Source organism: Trypanosoma theileri (genome assembly GCF_002087225.1).
Source record: "Trypanosoma theileri isolate Edinburgh chromosome Unknown TM35_Tth_7_V1, whole genome shotgun sequence".
Classification (NCBI taxonomy): Eukaryota; Euglenozoa; class Kinetoplastea; order Trypanosomatida; family Trypanosomatidae; genus Trypanosoma; species Trypanosoma theileri.
The window spans coordinates 441,844-459,930 of NW_021639849.1; the positions used below are offsets into that span (position 1 = coordinate 441,844).

At 36.9% G+C, this 18,087-nt stretch overlaps 9 protein-coding genes across 9 annotated transcripts; all 9 read right to left on the reverse strand.

The window, feature by feature from the left end:
* Nucleotides 1–416: 416 nt before the first annotated feature.
* On the reverse strand, nt 417–1,274 carry TM35_000073070 (uncharacterized protein; the record flags this gene model as incomplete). The annotated part of the gene is made up of 1 exon (XM_029023753.1): nt 417–1,274. One exon carries the CDS (start codon nt 1,272–1,274, stop codon nt 417–419), a length of 858 nt encoding a protein of 285 aa, XP_028884949.1.
* A 523-nt stretch (nt 1,275–1,797) lies between these two features.
* TM35_000073080 (uncharacterized protein) lies at nt 1,798–3,189 on the reverse strand (the record flags this gene model as incomplete). Its single annotated transcript, XM_029023754.1, has 1 exon — nt 1,798–3,189. The coding sequence occupies one exon, from the start codon at nt 3,187–3,189 to the stop codon at nt 1,798–1,800; it is 1,392 nt and encodes a 463-aa protein (XP_028884950.1).
* Nucleotides 3,190–3,705: 516 nt separating this feature from the next.
* On the reverse strand, nt 3,706–5,061 carry TM35_000073090 (putative RNA pseudouridylate synthase; the record flags this gene model as incomplete). The annotated part of the gene is made up of 1 exon (XM_029023755.1): nt 3,706–5,061. One exon carries the CDS (start codon nt 5,059–5,061, stop codon nt 3,706–3,708), a length of 1,356 nt encoding a protein of 451 aa, XP_028884951.1.
* A 934-nt stretch (nt 5,062–5,995) lies between these two features.
* Nucleotides 5,996–7,519, reverse strand: TM35_000073100 (uncharacterized protein; the record flags this gene model as incomplete). Its single annotated transcript, XM_029023756.1, has 1 exon — nt 5,996–7,519. The coding sequence occupies one exon, from the start codon at nt 7,517–7,519 to the stop codon at nt 5,996–5,998; it is 1,524 nt and encodes a 507-aa protein (XP_028884952.1).
* Nucleotides 7,520–8,078: 559 nt separating this feature from the next.
* On the reverse strand, nt 8,079–11,327 carry TM35_000073110 (uncharacterized protein; the record flags this gene model as incomplete). Its single annotated transcript, XM_029023757.1, has 1 exon — nt 8,079–11,327. One exon carries the CDS (start codon nt 11,325–11,327, stop codon nt 8,079–8,081), a length of 3,249 nt encoding a protein of 1,082 aa, XP_028884953.1.
* A 377-nt stretch (nt 11,328–11,704) lies between these two features.
* TM35_000073120 (kinase) lies at nt 11,705–12,238 on the reverse strand (the record flags this gene model as incomplete). The annotated part of the gene is made up of 1 exon (XM_029023758.1): nt 11,705–12,238. One exon carries the CDS (start codon nt 12,236–12,238, stop codon nt 11,705–11,707), a length of 534 nt encoding a protein of 177 aa, XP_028884954.1.
* Nucleotides 12,239–12,733: 495 nt separating this feature from the next.
* Nucleotides 12,734–13,072, reverse strand: TM35_000073130 (uncharacterized protein; the record flags this gene model as incomplete). Its single annotated transcript, XM_029023759.1, has 1 exon — nt 12,734–13,072. The coding sequence occupies one exon, from the start codon at nt 13,070–13,072 to the stop codon at nt 12,734–12,736; it is 339 nt and encodes a 112-aa protein (XP_028884955.1).
* Nucleotides 13,073–13,588: 516 nt separating this feature from the next.
* TM35_000073140 (uncharacterized protein) lies at nt 13,589–15,388 on the reverse strand (the record flags this gene model as incomplete). The annotated part of the gene is made up of 1 exon (XM_029023760.1): nt 13,589–15,388. One exon carries the CDS (start codon nt 15,386–15,388, stop codon nt 13,589–13,591), a length of 1,800 nt encoding a protein of 599 aa, XP_028884956.1.
* A 1,478-nt stretch (nt 15,389–16,866) lies between these two features.
* Nucleotides 16,867–18,087, reverse strand: TM35_000073150 (uncharacterized protein; the record flags this gene model as incomplete). Its single annotated transcript, XM_029023761.1, has 1 exon — nt 16,867–18,087. A coding segment is annotated over one exon (1,221 nt), but the record flags the coding sequence as incomplete, so codon positions are not given.

Genomic DNA, 18,087 nt, shown 5'->3' on the forward strand with positions numbered 1-18,087 from the left:
TCTTTATCACTCTTCACACATCTCATTGCCTTCCCCAGTCGGGGTATAAAGACTGTACAAAAGGTGTTTCTTTCCCCCTCCTCTCTCTTGTCCTTGCTTATTTTGCATCAAGTAAGAGAAATATAAACACCATTAATGAGAAATAAAAGAATGAATATAATATATACGCACACATATATATATACCGTCCAAAATAGCATCGTTAAGCTCTACCTTTTTTTTTTCTTCTTTTTCTTCTTTGGGGAGGGAAAACGTTGTGGATGAGTGTGTGCTTGCTTGAAATTCAGATATTGTAGAGTGGCGGTATCTTTTTTATTTTTCTACTCTCTTTTTTTTTCTCCCTTTTTTTTTTTTGATACATAATTGATTTCCACTTTCTACTTTTCTTTCTTTATTTTACGGAAAGAACTTCTTATCTAGCTAAGATGCAAGCGCACTGGACTAATACTCCTTTCAAGCTGTTTCGTTTCTTCCTTTAGACTGCGCCGCATTTCATCCAGTGGAAGACGCCATTGATGCTCAATTTTCTCACGTTCATCACGTAATATACTTTTTCTACCATCACTATAAATGATGTAATTCTCTTCCGTTGGTTGTTGAACTAATGGTGAGACAGAATATGAGTCATGTTCACGTCCCTTTAATATTGTACGACCACTACTAACGAGAGTTCCATTATGACCACGTTTTGGTGTTGAAAAGGGCGTTGCATGGGTACTATCATCTCCTATATAATCCCTATCCTCACCCGCATGTTTACTATATCGACTCTTACTTCCCATTGTCCCTGTTGACGCTGTTTTATAAAGACCTCCCTTCTTCTTGGTATCGTTGGAGTGTGGAAGCACCACTGGACTTGTGTGTGTGAAGGGCGGCCGCGGTTCGTAGTGGGCGGGTCCGACGGCCCGCGGGGAGTCGGAGGCCTCTCGCCGCGGGGAGACGTACGCGTCGCCGAGGAGCGGTTGGGCCTCGTACGGCTCCGGAATGACCGCCGGGAGATCGAGAATGTCCGGCTGGAAGAGATAGACTTGACTGTTGTGCAGCAGTTGGGTGGAGCGCACGAGGCGGTCCCACGTGCACTGCGTCTCGTTGAAGACAACAGCGGCGCTGGCGGCGAAGGCGCGTGGAATACCGCAGTGATGGAAGAGATTATTAAAGGCAACGATGGCGCGATTGAGGAGTTGGGTGACAGAAGGGCCGTAGGCGTCGAAGAGAAACCGCAGATTCACCTTCTCCCCGTCCAGGTCTGTCGCCACGCAGACAGAATACTGCATTAACAGAGAAGGCAATATTGCAGAAGGTGTAAATATTATATTTTACAGGTCTGTTGTCTAATGCAAAAAGGTGGGGGAAATGGAAAGGAGTGGAGAGTACAGGTAAGAGTTGAGGGACAGTATCAGCGTCCCACTAAAGCCCAAATGTCTATTTCTGTAAATAAAGAGAAAAACAAGTAGACAATGAATCGACACACTAATGTAGACTGAGAGAAAAAAAAAAGAAAAAAAAGAAAAAGAAAGATTCAAGAGTTAACATAAAGCAAAAAAAAAAAACAAAGAAACAATGAAAGTTAATCATAAATAAACGATAGAGAAAAAAAAAAGAGAGAGAAATGATAGATACAAAATAAACCAAGAAAAATGGTTGGAAGAAATTTCGTTCGATAAAAAATTCACACATAATATAGAAGGATTAGATACAGTGATACGGAGATGTACTGTTAATTTTTTTTTCTTTTTCACTTCACTCTTTGTTATTTATTTTTTTTTTTTTTTTGGTGCCAAAATTACATTTCAAATATTATGAACTATCCACATCTCGTATCGTTTCCTCATTAATAATAAGTTCCTCCATAAGTATACTTCTCACTTGTTCCACAGCAGTCTTTAAACGTACAATATCCTCTTCTGTTGGAGATAAACGCATTAAAATTGCTGCAATTTCCCGCCTACGTTCTTCCATAACACCTACCCGTGTCGCTAACAAACTCACCATTTGATGTTCATCCTCAATCTCTTTTTTATGTTCAGGTTGTAATTCTTCTGAGATCACCTCACTCGAACCTGGAGACAAGTACAGTGATGACATGAGTAATTGACGAATACTGTTTCTTTTCGTTTCCTCTATTTCCTGTCGTTTTGCTAAAAGTTCCAACTCCCGTTGATGATGCTGTAGATGAATGATAGCTTCTTTTAATTCTTCTGCAGCTGCTTGCTGCTCTTTATATGCGATTTGATAAACAGCAAGTTCCACTTCGTTTTTACTTATTTTATCTGCTAACGCTTTAGAACAATTGGTAATAGATCCTCGAGTATCCTCCAATGCTTGGGCGATAATAGACAGCTCATCACGACAACATAAACCAAATATCTCTCGTAATCCTTTATCTGCCTCATCACTTATTATTTTTCGCTCTTTCCATTCATGCTGAAAGAGTTCATACTGTTGTCGTTCATTCCTCGCTTCAATCAACGCCGTATGCGTTTTTTCATAATCCCATTTAAGACCTTGAACGTGTTTTGTCATCGCCTCACAACGAGAACGGTCAATTTCAAAGCGATCTTCCATGGAATTTGTTTCCTTAGCGAGATTAGCCAGTTCATTACGTTCTTCCTCAAGCTTTAATTCAGCTTCTTGTACCTTTTGTAGATCTTCATCTTCAAGAAACACAACAGCACGATTATTACTATTATTACCAAATTGTGGAATATATTTTGTACCTTCTTCGTTATTATCTAATAATATATCACTTCTTCTTGTTTCTGATAACAATTCACTGCTTGCATTACGTGGATCTTCTTCACATCTGATACTCATTTTTTCATTATCATTGTGATAGTCATTAGAGGTATATCCAGCACTTGTGGTACTTCCTGTATATGCCTCTTCCTTTGAAATAAATTTTGGTGGTGCTGAACTTACAATTTTTGTTTCTAATTCACTTAATTTCTCCTGATCGCTTTGCAATTGACTACGAAGATCTAGTAACTCGCGGAATCTTTCACTTACAGATGGTATTAACATACTTTTTTGCTTCACCTCATTACGGTATTTGTCTGTAAGGCTCAGCAATGCATACTTGGCAGAACTGAGATCAGTAATGAGAGAAGGGATATTCGCAAGAAGGACCTCTACAGAGAAAAGAAGGCGTGCCTCATCTTCCAGACGTTCTTGTGAAACATTAAATGCCATACGTTCACCCTGCCACTACCTTTTTATTATTATATTAATATCAATACTAATATTAATATTATTAATATTATTGTTTATCGTTATCCGATCGTTGTCGTTGTTGTTGTTGTTACTTTTGTTTTATGGGATTATTTTTATCCCTTTGTTTATCAGGATTCTCTGTAGCGACTTTAACAGGCCTCCTAAATCCGTTAAAAAGAGAAAACACAAACGCACAGAGAGACACAAAAAGAAGAAGAATAGTAGGAAAAAAAAAAACAATGCCAAGAGTAACAGAAGAAGAAAGAAAGTAAAGAAAAATAATTCAAGCTTCTTCAATGATATTTACTTATTTGTTTTTTTTTTATTTTATTTCTTTTCTTTTTTTTTTTTCACCCTCTCAAATATATATATATATATATATATATATATATATATATAATTAAGAGATACTGAGTGAGCGACAGAAACAAAAAAAAAAAAGAGAAAAAGAAATATTGTTAGAAAGGATAAAGATAATTCCATGTTTTAAAAATATCATGGGGAGTTTGAAAGTTGTGCCTCTCGAAGGAATGGCGACTCCATAGCCTTTTCCAAAAGATCTCGTAAAGCTTCAATAGCGCTATTACCCTCTTTATCCGCAGTACTTTCCTCAGAAACATCACGAAGAAACCATTCCCGTGGATCAGAGAAAAACATCAAACGTTCTTTCGTAATAGGATGAGAGAATGCCAAAACAGCAGCATGTAAAAGATGTCGTTTTACTCGAAGTTGTGGGGCAATAGTACTTACCATACTCACACATTCTCTTGCTCTCTCAAGATAGATATCATCTGGAACTGCTCGACATCCACCAACTACACCAGGTGTAGAGGTCTCGTATAATTTATCACCAAGAACAGGAAAACCTATCTGAGCACAATGGAGTCGTATCTGATGTGTTCTTCCTGTAAGAATATCTACAGAGGCAACAGAAACACCAAGTGTCTTATCGCTACTAAGAATACGAATCCGAGAACAGGCAGATCGTCCATGACGTTCTGGATTCTTCTTTACACTAGCAGGAAAACAAGTCATTTTGAGTTTCTTTAATTTTGTGTGATATTGCGCCTCTGAAGATGAAGCTGGTATACTCTCAGAAAGAAGACCTATACGATCACAGACAATAAAAACTGCACCCACAGCAGGTGCACCTTCCAAAACGGCTATGTAAGATTTTATAACAACTTTATCTCCAGTAAGAAGTTCTTCAAATGTGTTTAAACTCATTTCTTTATCATCATCATCATCATCATCATCGATATCTGTTAGTTGTGATACTTTGGTTGTAAGCGTTTCCGATTGCTGTTCAAACTGCATGGATAAAAGTCTTGCGGCATTAGCGTTCTTTGCCAAGACGACAAGACCAGATGTTTCTTTATCTAAACGATGAACAGGAAAACACATTGATGCTTCTGTATGATCTATCCTTTCATCATTCCCATCATCACTTCGTTTTCTTTTCCCCTCACGTGTACTTTCTCTTCCAACATCAGCGGCATCCCGTCGCTGCAGAACTCCCACTAGTGTATTCCCCGAGTATCTTCCTCCCTCCGCCACAGGGAGATTGCCATTCTTCACACAGACAATCACGGCCGCATCCCTGTGGGGGATCTTTATATATTCATCCACCACCGGCTCCAATTCCCGCGGCGGGTTGAACTCAATCTCATCGCCCTGCTGCAGAATGTGTGCGGGCTCCACAGCGGCGATGCCCCGCACGGTGAGATGCCCGGCGGCGATGTGTGCGGCCCACGCGGCGGGTGTGAGATAAGGAAAGCGGGCGGCGAGAAAGTCGAGAAGTGTCGACGGCGGGGAAGTGCGGCAGCGACTGTAGCGTATTCGCCGGCCCATTTCACACCCACCACTAAACTGATGAGAGAAAAATAAAATAAATAAAGAGAAAGAAGAGAAAAAAAAAGAAAGAAGAGATACATGTGTATTATTATTATTATTTTGTTGTTGCTTTCACCATTTGGTCCCAATATATGTAACTTTTATTTATTTATTTGCGTTTGTGTATATATACATATATATATATATATATATATATACATATAATATTAAAAGCAAGCAATTGTAAAAGAGGGAGGAGTCGAAGTTGAGGAAAGAGTAATGAGAAACTGTATGACTATACTTCTTTTACAGTAGATAAAAAAATAATACAACGGTTCTACGTTCCGTACTATTTGTTTTTTATTTATTTATTTATTTATTTATTTTTCTTCAATAAAGCACCGATCTGGAAGAGAGGAATATTTACTAGCAAAAACAGAAACAAATAAAAACCATAAAAAAAAAAAAAACGAACAAATAAGATACACCTATTTATATATCATCTTGTATTGATTGTATTGATGCAAGAAAAAGCTTCCGCTCAAGTTCAAATTTCCTTGACAATGACTTATCAATGTTATCATCAACACCATTTACAAACAAAATATCACGTTTATGTAACGACAAGTGTTTATCATCGTTATCTCCTTTTTGGTTATTTGATGATCCCAGAATCTCATCGAGAATATTTTGTCGCTTTTCCTCATCTGATACTTCCTGTGAGGGTTGAGGAGTACGGTTATTGTTGTTAGGGTTACTACATTCAAATGCAAATAGTTTCTCTCTTTTATTCTCTAGTACCTTAACATCCGAGTTAAGTGAAGAGGGAATATTAATCTCTGCATTTCCATTATCTGGTATATCATCATCATCATCAATTATGATAATCTCTTGTTTTTCTTCTAGTACTAAAGATTCACTACTACATTTTGATGAGTTAATATCAATAGAATCAACATCTTGTTTTTTTTTCATTTGGGGTATCTTCTAGAATAATCAATTTCTCTTTATCTATTCCATTTTCATCATTATGAATAGCTGTAGATACTATAGAAGTGGAAAAATCATCTCCCTTTCCACTAGCCTCTGTAGTCTCAGAGAAATCATTCTCTGTTGGTTTAGAAGAGGAACTTGGCCTATTAGTTTCCTCATGTAGTGGTAAAACCATTGTAGAAGAATTACACCAATGAATATCATTTGGAATAATATAATCATTATTCTTATTACGATTATTATTACGACTATTATTATTATTATTATTATTATTAACTGTATTTCGTGCAGGGACTAATCCAGACAACACTGACCATGCACTGGATACCACAGGTTTCTTTAGAATTGACTTTGGTTGTTGTTGTTGTTGAGATGAAGGGATAAGAAGATCATCATCCTGCACAACTGGGGAAGCATCTCTGGAAACATCAGAGGCAAAAATTACAACGGCTCCATGACTCCTAAACCATTTTTGCCATTCTCGTTTTTCTTGAATGGATGAAACCATACATTCATACCGTTTTGCATGAATACTTCTCCTATCTGTTAATGAATCTTTTTCTCTATTTGAAGAATTATTACAAGCAGAACGCCAATTTGGGATATAAGGTTCTACATCTAAAAACATTAAATAATCATCAGATTGGTCTTCTCGTATTGTAGTGTATTGAAGATCAATACGTTGAGGAATACCAAGACCAAGTGATTTCTGAACCTGAAGTACCCATTTACTTCGATGTCGAGATAAGTAAATCATTTGATTTGGAAGAAATGAAGATTGATGTAAAGATCCCTTCATATATTTACTAGGTATTACATAATAATGTTGAAATCGAGCATCTGATCTTCGCATTAAAAGTTGACCTTGACAAGGTGGATCTAATGAAGCATCTAACTGTTCCATCATGGGTGAAGATGTTATCTTCTCATTATCTTTCTTTAATTTCATCAGTACTAATTGTAATGCTTTCTCCCACTTATCAGTTTCGAGTTCATTGTGAAAAACAAAAAATAGCTTAGATCCATATTGCCATGAGAGTACAAGTCCAACTGCTCCACTTAATTTATAACGAGAAGAATGAGAAGGAGGATTATTTTTCTTTCCCAAATCATTCTTTTCACCTGTTAATTTATCATTATAAGCTACATAAACAGGCGCAGCAAACACATGTCTCTGTACAGCTTGAAGATCACTTAAGCGGAAAGTAACTTTTGAAGATATTTCATTATCTGTATCTTCTGGTATTATAAATGGTTCATCACGATGACGTTCTTCTTGATGTTGATGTTGATGTTGTTTCTTCCATAGTATAAGATGTCCCTGTTCACGAAGTGTTTCTGGAGTGTAATGAAGTTCAAGATATTGATCAAAACACCAATCTCCTTCTGTTGTTGTAAACCACAATGTCACTGGAGGTAAAATGGCTGACTTCCACTCTAGAACCGTACTGCGCATATGAACAGGAGTTGATGATGCTTTCATTTTTCAATAATACCTAAGTAACCACGTATATATATATATATGTATATGTTTTATTTTCCTCTTGTGTGCACTTCTATTTGCTGTATTAAGCAGCTAGAGTACAAATGATAGTTTTTAAAGGAGAAATAAAAAGGAGAATAAAAAAAAAATTCAATAGCATGATTATAGCAAGAACAAATATATCATACATCTACAGACATATATATATATATATAAGGAATTGTTTTTCTTTTAGTTTCACTACAACCTAGATATACTATACCTATTGGTTCTGTAAATTTCTGCTACTACTAAAAAAAACATTCCCAATGTGTGGCAAAGAATGGGCTACTGTTCATTTCTTCTATCAATTTGTATTTTTTTTTTTCCTTCTTTCTTTTCTTTTTTTTTTTTGCTTTTTTTTTCAAACAAATAATAAAAAAAAAGCCCATATCATTTCTATTGATGTAAGTGTTTCATAAAAAAAAAAAAAAAAACACCTCTCTTAATATTTGACAAATGAAAATAAAAAACAATAATAATAGAAAAAAAAAACAAAAATAAAAAATCATTCACTTCTCTATCGATTAACATAAAGTGATTCATCTCCACTCAACCTAAAGTGAATACGCGTTTCTCCACTACTAACGCTTCGAGTGTGATGAGATTCAGGAACTAAATATTCTATAAGTGCGTTAATAAGATCTTTAACGACATTAGATGGAATACGGGCTTTTAAGGCATTCAGATCAGATCGAAGATCCTCCGTTCCACCATTTTGTCGAGGTCTTCTATACAAACCAGAGACTTCCTGCACGTAAATTGGATCTATAAAGGCCGGCACACGTAAAGAGACTTCACCAGCATACCCATCAGAACCAGTAAAATACTTTCGAAGTAATACTGTATGGGGTTCATTACTGTCAAAAGGTAAAGGAGCCGTTAATTCTCTCTCTGGTGATCGATCTAATGAGGCTTTCACAATAATTCCATTACCAACAGTAGTAGAAGTAGAAGTAGTAGAAGTATTATCTACTTGTATAGAAGAGTTTTCAAGACCAATAGACCAAAGAGATATCATCATGGGAGGTAAAACAAATCGTTGTTCAAATACAACATTTCCGGAATCATCCAGTAATTGCACATGAACTCTATGTTGAAATACAGGATTCATTTTAGCAGTATAATCCGATTTACCAGTATCTCCAGTACTGATACCATCAACATTACAAACAATACGAAGTTTAGATGGACATACAAAACGAACATGTACTTCTTCTCCAACTTGTGAAACTGTAGTATCCAAAAAGCATGATGATGGAAGAAATGATGCTACTCTAGTTGTTTCTATCGGTTCTGTTCCCATTAATGTAACTTGTGTTTCTGCACATGGTGCTCCACTTTCAGGATCTCTGGCAATAATGTGAACACGATGTGAAGATCCTGGTGGAAAAGCGTAACCTTGTGGTATATCTCCACCTTGTAAAAGTTGCATAAATCCTGTTCCATCTACATCTACACTAAGTCTACAAGGTCTTTCAGTTCTAATATTTTTTAAACAACCACCAGTAGATGTAAATTGAATAGCATCTATTGGTCCAGAAATAGAAGTTTGTGCACGTTGTCGTGCTAATTCATTTTCATGATCTCGTAACATTTGTAAAAGAAGATCTAAAAGAGCTCTTTCATCTGGTCCTTCTGTTGGAATAACGGACCAACGATTATATAAGGGTGGTGGTGATTCTTTATAAAATGCATCCACCAATCTTTTCGCAAATTCATTTTGTGAAGCTCTTATTGTTGATGGAGTTGCTTGAATAGATAGACGAATATCATTAATATTACTTGGAACATCCATTACAGATCCTGTTAAAAATTCTATGGGACGTTGATTATCTATAGAGATAACAAGTCGTGTATTTTCAGCAGTCTCCGCAGCATGTAAATGAATAAAACGTTTAGACATATCCAAAAGACGACGTAAACATTCTTGTAAAAGAGGTAAAAAGCGTTGTCCATTCCCTGATAAGGGAGATGTAATATTTCCCAACTCTGCATATACATTCTCTGGAGTACTGTTATGTCGTTGAAAGGCATCTAATAATCGAGCTACAAGTAATTCATCCAAATTCCTTTCCGGTAATGGATACTGCATACAGCAAGAAGCTGCCACTCGTCCAGTAGAAGGTGTAATTGCAGATAATGTTAAATTATGACCTCCAGGAACTTGTACACTTCCTCTAGCTCCAATAATACATGGAGTTGAATTATCTAGAGCCGCAGTTACACTATACCCTGCACATTGAATATCACTCACCGTATCATTCTGTTTAATAAAAGATATTGTAGGGGGTACTTTAAATAATTGTTCAGAAACAAAACCAACAATCGTATTGGATTCAGGAGTAGATGGAATAATACTTTGTACCCCACGACGAGCACTATCCAAATCTGGACATTGTAAAGCATTGGCAAGTTGCTCAATCCATGGTTCTCTCTGAAATGATGGAGTAACACCTGGTACTGCTGTTGTTGTTGGTATTGCTGTTGGTGAAATAGAAGAAGTTCGGTGTGGACCAATTTCAAAAATAGCAGAGGAACCATTATCTTGAACTGTAACAACATGACGTACACCACTTTCTAATGGTACACCTTGTTCACCACTCACAGGTGGATGATTATCCACAGCAACATGTGAAAAACGTTTTCCTTTAATAATTTGTGTACCTTGTGGATCTTCTGTTATATTAAACATTAATGGTTCTCGCTCTGTAGATGGTACCATAGAATTTTGTCTAAGTAATACACGGCCAGAGGAATCTGTAATTGTAATACGAACACGATGTTCCATTCTGTCAGGTAATGGAAGTTTAGCTGTACCATATCCTGCAACAGATGCCCCATTATCACCAACCAGTTCAATCATAAAACCATCTGCAATAGCTACAAATGAAAGAGGATTCATATCAGTTTCTACTGAAGGAATAATTCTAGTTTCCAATTCTGGAATACGATACATTGTAGAATCCACTGGTACAGGTTCTGTATAAGATGATGTAAACGTTCCTTGTGGTATATGATGAGTTGATGGTGCAGATAAACGAGGTAGTTGAAATGTAAATGGACCACTATTTACTTCTATTACGATAGGTCTATTTGGTGTTAAATGAAATGATTCTCCAGTTCCACTACAATAAATTACTGGATCCTCTTGTTTTCCAAAAGTAGTTTGTAATACAATAGTAGAAGGTGTTGATATCATAGTTGGTATGGATTGAAGTGAAGGACGTAAGGGAGGTCCTTTTTCTACAACCTCTAGTGAGCACTCCTTTGCTTGAATAGGAATAGCATACCATCCATTTTCAGGGTCTATCCTTCTTCCATCTACTTTTAAAATAATATTATCTACCAATCGAGGATCTAATGGTGCCCGTAAACGTAATACACTTTTTCCTTCACTTCCACTTAATATCATTTTACAATAATGTTTTGCATTACCTGCTTGTACAATAGCAGTAAGGTGATACTCATGACCATCTCCTGGTACTGGAACTGGAACTGCCCCTGGTCCTGTAGGAAAAGTTACTGTCTTTGGTGGTTTATTATCCACACCGAGTTCACATTGAATGGTTTGTCCTTTACTTGGCTGTAGTTTCTCTATCGCGAGATTAGAACCCGTAATGCGGAGCAGAAGACTAGTGATAGGCTTTCCTCCCGCACCGCCGTGTCCGTGATTGAGTGGTGGTTCCATCCTGTACTCTCCTCTGAATGGATAGCCAGCGTCATTCATATTACACCCTGCTGGGGGAAACCAGCGTCTTACCGGCATTCTTTAATAATAATGCTGCCCCCCTTTTTTGTTTTTTTTTTCGTTTGATACGATTTTATAATATATACGAAAAGAAGAAAGAAGAAGGAATAGATAAAAAAAAGAATGTGTGAAGATAAAGAATAACGGGTAGAATTAGAAATAAAGGAAAAAAAAAAGAAAGAGAAATAAATATAGATAGGTAAAACCTTTCGTTGCTTTTATGATTATTATTATTTAGATTTGGAATTGTTTATTTATTTAACCGCACATCAAGAGAGAATGTAAACAAAAAAAAAGAAATAATAATAATAATAATAATAATAATAATAATAATAATAATAATAATAATAATAATAATAATAATAATAATAGTAACAAAAACGCCACTTGTAGCATTACTTCTGTTTTAATGCCTCCACACGTGTGCGGATGAGTTCAAGGGTGGCTGCCATATCCTCTAATGTGTTATTTTCCCTCACCAAGACGATATCCTCATCATAAGCCCCACGAGCCTCTTCCTCACAAATGCCTTGAATCTCAACTTCCATGTTTTCCCCCCGCTTCGCCTCGCTGTAGTTGCGGGCGGTGAGACGCTCAAACAACACCTCCGTGGCGGTGCGCAGCACAACAACGATGTGAAACCAGCGGCGTGGGAAGAGTTCACTGGAGTGATAATCCACAACGTGATTGCCTTTACCCATCATGAGGGGTTCCATGTAATCCAGCAGGCGATCCTCATCTCGTTCCTCTACAATGTGTGTGTCGAGTTCTTTATCATATGAGGTGTAGAAGCCATTATCCCGTACGAGTTTACCAACTTCCAGGTGTGTGAATCCATCAAGTTCCTGTGCGATCAATTCACACATGGATGTCTTGCCGGTACCGGGTGTGCCCGTGATAAGAATATTAATACCTTTAGGGGTTTCCATTTCTCTTCTGATGAAGTTATTTTTAGATATATATATATATGTGTGTGTAGTAGCACCTTTAAATTTTGTGTTTTGTATTTGATTCAAATAAGAATAATGACGTATGTACAAAAAGAGAGAAATAATAATAATAATAATAATAAGCAATATTAACACACAAGATAACATAAACGTTTACTTCACCACATATATACAATCAATATTACGAATGTATGCATGCAATAATTGGTAAAAAAAAAAACCGAAAAGGAAATAAAGCTGCATAGAAAAGAAAGAAAAAAGGGAATAAAAAAAAACTAGTTTTGATCAGATTCACAAGAACAAAAAATGTCTAATCACCTGAGAATAGATAAAGTACAGAATAACAACATCAAAAAAAAGTGTACTCTTTCGAATTCATTTACTATATATATATATATATTTCCTTTCCCTCTTCCTCCTCTTTCTTTCTCTTTTTATAGCCTCTCCCCCTTCTCAAATAGCAAAAGGACACATTTACCAATTACTCTTTGGTTGAATGTGTGTCATTTTTTCACGTTGCCGCTGCTCTGCGCGGAATCTCTCAAACTCCATTTCCATACTCGCCTCATGTGCACTTTCTTCCTGCAGCGGCGCCCCACGATGTTGTGCCCACATATCAAGTGACAATCGCTTCATTTTCTGCAGTTTCACGGAGGCCAAACGATGACTGCGGGATTCCCGGTGTTGCATCCAATTCTTCTTTAATACTGCCAAATGACAAGTAACGCACCACGTCTGATCTTGCGGCAGTAGTTCCCGCGCTAACTGCGATGGTCGGAGCTGACGGCCAATGTAGCCTTTCTGTCTAAGCATCACCCCTCGCCTTCCACACACCCCACTAGACCCCTCTTCTAGTACTGATCATATATATATATAGGAAAAAGGAAAAGGAAAAGAAAAGAAAAAGACATAAAAATTAATTACATGAGAGAGAAATAAGAAATAAATAAATACAGAGATGGTAAAAAAAAAGAAAAAAATAAATAAATAGAAGTATTGTGATAGAGAATAAAAGTAAAGTGAGAAAAACAATATACAATTACAGTTTTCTTTTTTTTTTTCCTTGTAAAAGGAAGAGGCATTCTACGACACTTCCAAGTACTGCCATTATGTGTAGTATGCAGAAAAAGTATTATTCTTAATGTGAATCGCCTCCAAATATTTTTTTCTGTTTTTTTTTTATTTTATTTTATTTTATTTAGTTTACACTCTTTGAGAACTCATTAATGTCTGTACTCTATGAACTACAAAAATGTGAGACAGAGCCACAAACATATGCATATGCAAACAAGAATAATAATAATAATAATAAGTCTTGTCTCCATAGTATCAACGACTATTATCACCATCCTCAAAATCATAATAACCATCATCATCCTCTTCATCCTCCTCATCGTAAGAGGATGAAGAGGAGGAGTTAAGACAAAACTCTGGCAAACACTGCTGTGTGATTATAATAGGGGAACCATCCACACCGTCAAGTGATGCTGTAAAACGCCTTCTATCACGTTTGACACTATCTCCAACAAAGATACCATCACCAACAGCAGATTCTTCTTCTTCTTCCTCCTCTTCTTCTTCCTCATCATCCTCATTATTAATATTATTATTACTAAAACCATCATCATCATCATTTTCATTTTCACCATTTCTTTTATCCTTGACACTGGAGAGATCATTAAATCTCAAAGGCGTGGTGGATGGAAGTGTGTCATCTTCATTCATACTTCGCACACAGCCAGATGACCTGAAGCAATCCTCATCATCAAGATAATACGACTTTAGCGCACTGTTAGCTTCTCCCAACTCCACGGTACTATGTGAATTTATATGCTGCGTAGGAGAAAAAAGATCTACAAGGGGAACGGTATCATCATCATGATAATCATCCTCCTCCTCATCATCATCAAAGCCAAATGTCGTCCTTCGCATCAGTAATTGCCGTTGCCTTTCCTGTTTATGCCGCCAGGAGGTAGTACCGTATACTTCACCCTCATCGGAGTTATCCAGTGCAATAGCAGTAGCCGTATTACCCGAATCCCGAGTTAAACAAACAGTACTACCACCTCCTACAGTAGATGAGACTTCTGAGAGAATAATTAATGTTCCAAGTTCAATATTATAATCATTTTCATATTCCTTCTCATCATTGCCGTACCGTTGCCGCTTCACACCAGCACCAATCACCGGTGAGGTGACAATATCTGCGCAAAGGGATGAGATTTTCCAACTGAGATGTCGAACCAGTTCGCAGGGTAAAATACTTGCCCCTGTTACTCCATCAAAGAGTCGATGAACGTGAAGATTATATCGCCGCAGTCGTTCAAAAATATCTTCAAATCGTTGATCAGCCGTAGTTCCTATACGGAGTACCCGTTCCCCCACCTTTAACTCAATATGTTGCTGTAATTGTGTATTATCACCATAGGCATTATCTGAGGCATATGCATATACATGATCTCTACCAATAAATGGACGGGATATAATACCATCCTTTTTAATAATAGGAAATACATGATCTGTACTCTTTACCATGACACTATAAAAAAAACAGGATAAATTTTTTTCTGTCACCTCCCAATTATCATCAACTGTTTCGTAAATAATATTCTCATCACTAAAATCACGATCCCTTTCTCGTGTAAAGTTACGCACTACAATTTTAGGGTACTCTTTTATTTTAGTTTCAGTAGTTTGAACTTTCACTGAATCTACATGATTATCACCATTACTGCAACGAGAGCAATAGTAAGCACCGTTGAAACAACATTTTCTATTAGTATTATCATTATTACAACAACTACTACTATTGCTATTCCTCTTATCATACACAGAACTAGGGACTGCATTAAGTGACTCTAATCCTCTCTTTAACGTATACTCTTCTTCTACAGTCTCTGTTGGGTGAATAACAAAATATTGATTTAATCGGTATTCCAATCCTGCTGCTAAATCTCTGTAGGTCATACTACCCCTGTAGAATGGAATCATAACATCACCTCTGTAATCCGCAGCTGTACCGTAGCAACTGCGATTTCCCGCTTTGGTGGTTGTTAGTGTGGGAGGTGGACATTGGTAGAGACTCACACACACCGCGCCGAGGGACACGATGGCTTCTTCCCCATGCATGCATAAGTTCTACCCACCACTATTCTTTGCACGTATAATAATAATAATAATAATAATAATAATAATAATAATAATAATAAACCTCCTAATTAATATTTACCACCAAGAGCAATTTCTACACTAGCCCCTAAAACAAGTATGGAAAGAAAAAAAAAGAGGGGGAAAAAAGAAAAGTAGAAGAGATAATAAAAGCAACATCGTATAATAAGAAACCAACAGTCAAAAACAAAAAATATATATAAAGCAATACACATACATATATATATAACTTTTATAAAAAAGAAAAAAGAAAGAGAAACTTTACCTCTTATTTACCATTTCTTCCTTTTTCTTTCTGGAAGTTACTCTCAATTTTTTTTCTTTCTCTTGAAAAATGCCTTATCCCTCTTTCACTACATAAGCTTCTCGCTAAACACACATAGAAATGAGGCAAGCAAGTGTTTGATACATGTGGAGGAAGATGAAAGAAAAAAAGAAAACACACACACATAATCAAACAAAAGCATATATATATATATATATGTACCGTCAAGTAGCAGAAGGTTCTTTTTTTTTTTTCTTTCTTTAAACATAAAAGGGTAAGGAAATAATAATAATAATAATAAAAAAAGGGTGTTGGGTTGAAAGCTTGTTATTTATGCATCACACAAACACGCTCACGCACCCACAGAGTGACACACCAAATTCGGTGAGGACTTCCACGTTGCGTTAATATTGATCTGTCTAGTAATAAAGCGCGCATATTTCCATCGCTCAGACTCATTGCTGGCGCCAATACAAAAACAAGAAAAAGGGTGAAACAACTTTAGTTGCTTTGGTTTACACACTCTCTCCCCCCTCCTTCGGTTTATATATATATATATAAACTAAATCATTTTTGCGACAAAAAACAACAAGTGATGAGAATCGGAAAAAAAAAAACACGGATCTAGGGAAAAGCGAAAGATACAAAATGCTGCGATACTCACAAGCTTTAAAAAAAAAATAATAATAATATGTATTTCTATTTTTTTCTCTTGATTTCCCATCTCAGAAGTACATCCATTGCAAAAACGTAGAAACAGAGCCACAGAAAAGCAAGGGGACCTTCGGAAATCAGCACATTCACAAATAAAAAAAAGGGTGAAATTATTCACCGTCTATGCATTAAATTAATAAAAGGGGGATGTAAAAAAAAAAAAAAGTGTAGGTCGTGTAGAAGTGAAACCGGATGTATTTTTTTTTTTCTTTTCAAAATTGCATCTAACAAGAATAAATAAAAGATAAATAGAACAAATCATCACAAACACAAATAGAAAAACGTATATATATACGAAGATAAAAAAAAAAAAGGTCTTGTGAGTGTGAGTACTTCTACCATTCCCCGAATACAAAATTCATTACATATATTTCTTTTTCTTTATTTTTTTTTTCTTTATTTTTTTTTTCTTTATTTTTTTTTATTTTTTAACTTTCTCTCCAAAACAGCAAAATAGAAATTACTTGGTGATAGCTGTGAAATAATACGGCAAGACAACTTCTCTCCTTGCTCGAACAGGACGAGCCAATATCTCTGGACTCAACTTCGCCTTGCTGGGATCATCAAAGTACGTCTCCGCATCAAAGTAGCGTAGGGCTTCCTTTCCCCAGCCTGGAGGTCGTGGTTTATCTTCTACTTTCTCTTCATTCTCCTCAATAAGCCGCCGTGTGGACTGCGCTACTGGCGTTCTGTTGACCGCCGCATCATCAGCCACATCATACATGAGTTTTCTCTCCACAACAACGGGCTGTGATGCCGTGGTGCCATCCGCCATTTCACTCAATCGTCTCTTGCGGCTTACGGTGGAGGTTTTGCCTTGCCGAGATTTACTGCTGCCTGTTGTTTGTGGGGTTATCTCTGCAGTTGCAAGGACAGCAGGAGCCGTGCGTGGTTCTTCTTCTTCCTCTTCATTCTCACGCATCACCACAGTACCACTGCGGCGTGATGTACAGTCGCCCGAGTGCAGTTCAGCATTCTGTTTATCTTCTAACGAGTACAGAATTCTCGAGATGGATGATCCAGCATTTGTATCTATTTGCTTTTTCACCTCTTCTTCTTCCTCTTCTACTTCCACCACCATTTTATCCTTATTTCCTTCTTGAGCTTTTCGCTGAGCTTCTTCTTGTAGCTGTTTCTCTCGTTTTTTGGCTTCTCGAATGAGTCGTGGTATCCTGTCAGGTGAAGCAACGTAATTATCAGGGAAATACTTTTCCGCTTCAGGGCCCCAACCAAGGCGACGAGGTCCTTCCACTGCAGGAACTACTACTTCTTCTGCAGGTAATTCATTTTTCTGTGGTGGTTGTATTTCTGCATCTTCTTCCGCCACTTTAGATGAGGATGTCGTCTTCTTTTTATTAGCAGCAGTTGTAGTAGTAGTAGTAGTAGTAGCAGAAGTAGTAGTAGTCTTCTTTGGTTGGGCTCTACTCATGAGTTTATTGGGACTTGCAACGTAGTTATCGGGGAAGTACTTTTCCGCCTCCGGACCCCAACCAAGTCTAGATCCTGATGTTTTTTGCACTTCTGCAATACCACCTGTTGTACTATTAGTATTACTCTTTTTATCTACAGAAGTAACATTAACAGTAACCGGTTCAGTTACTCCCTTGGATGAGGAGGTTGTTGCTGTCACTCTTTTAGACTTTGTTGTGGCAACTGCAGATTTCTTTTCATCATCATGATC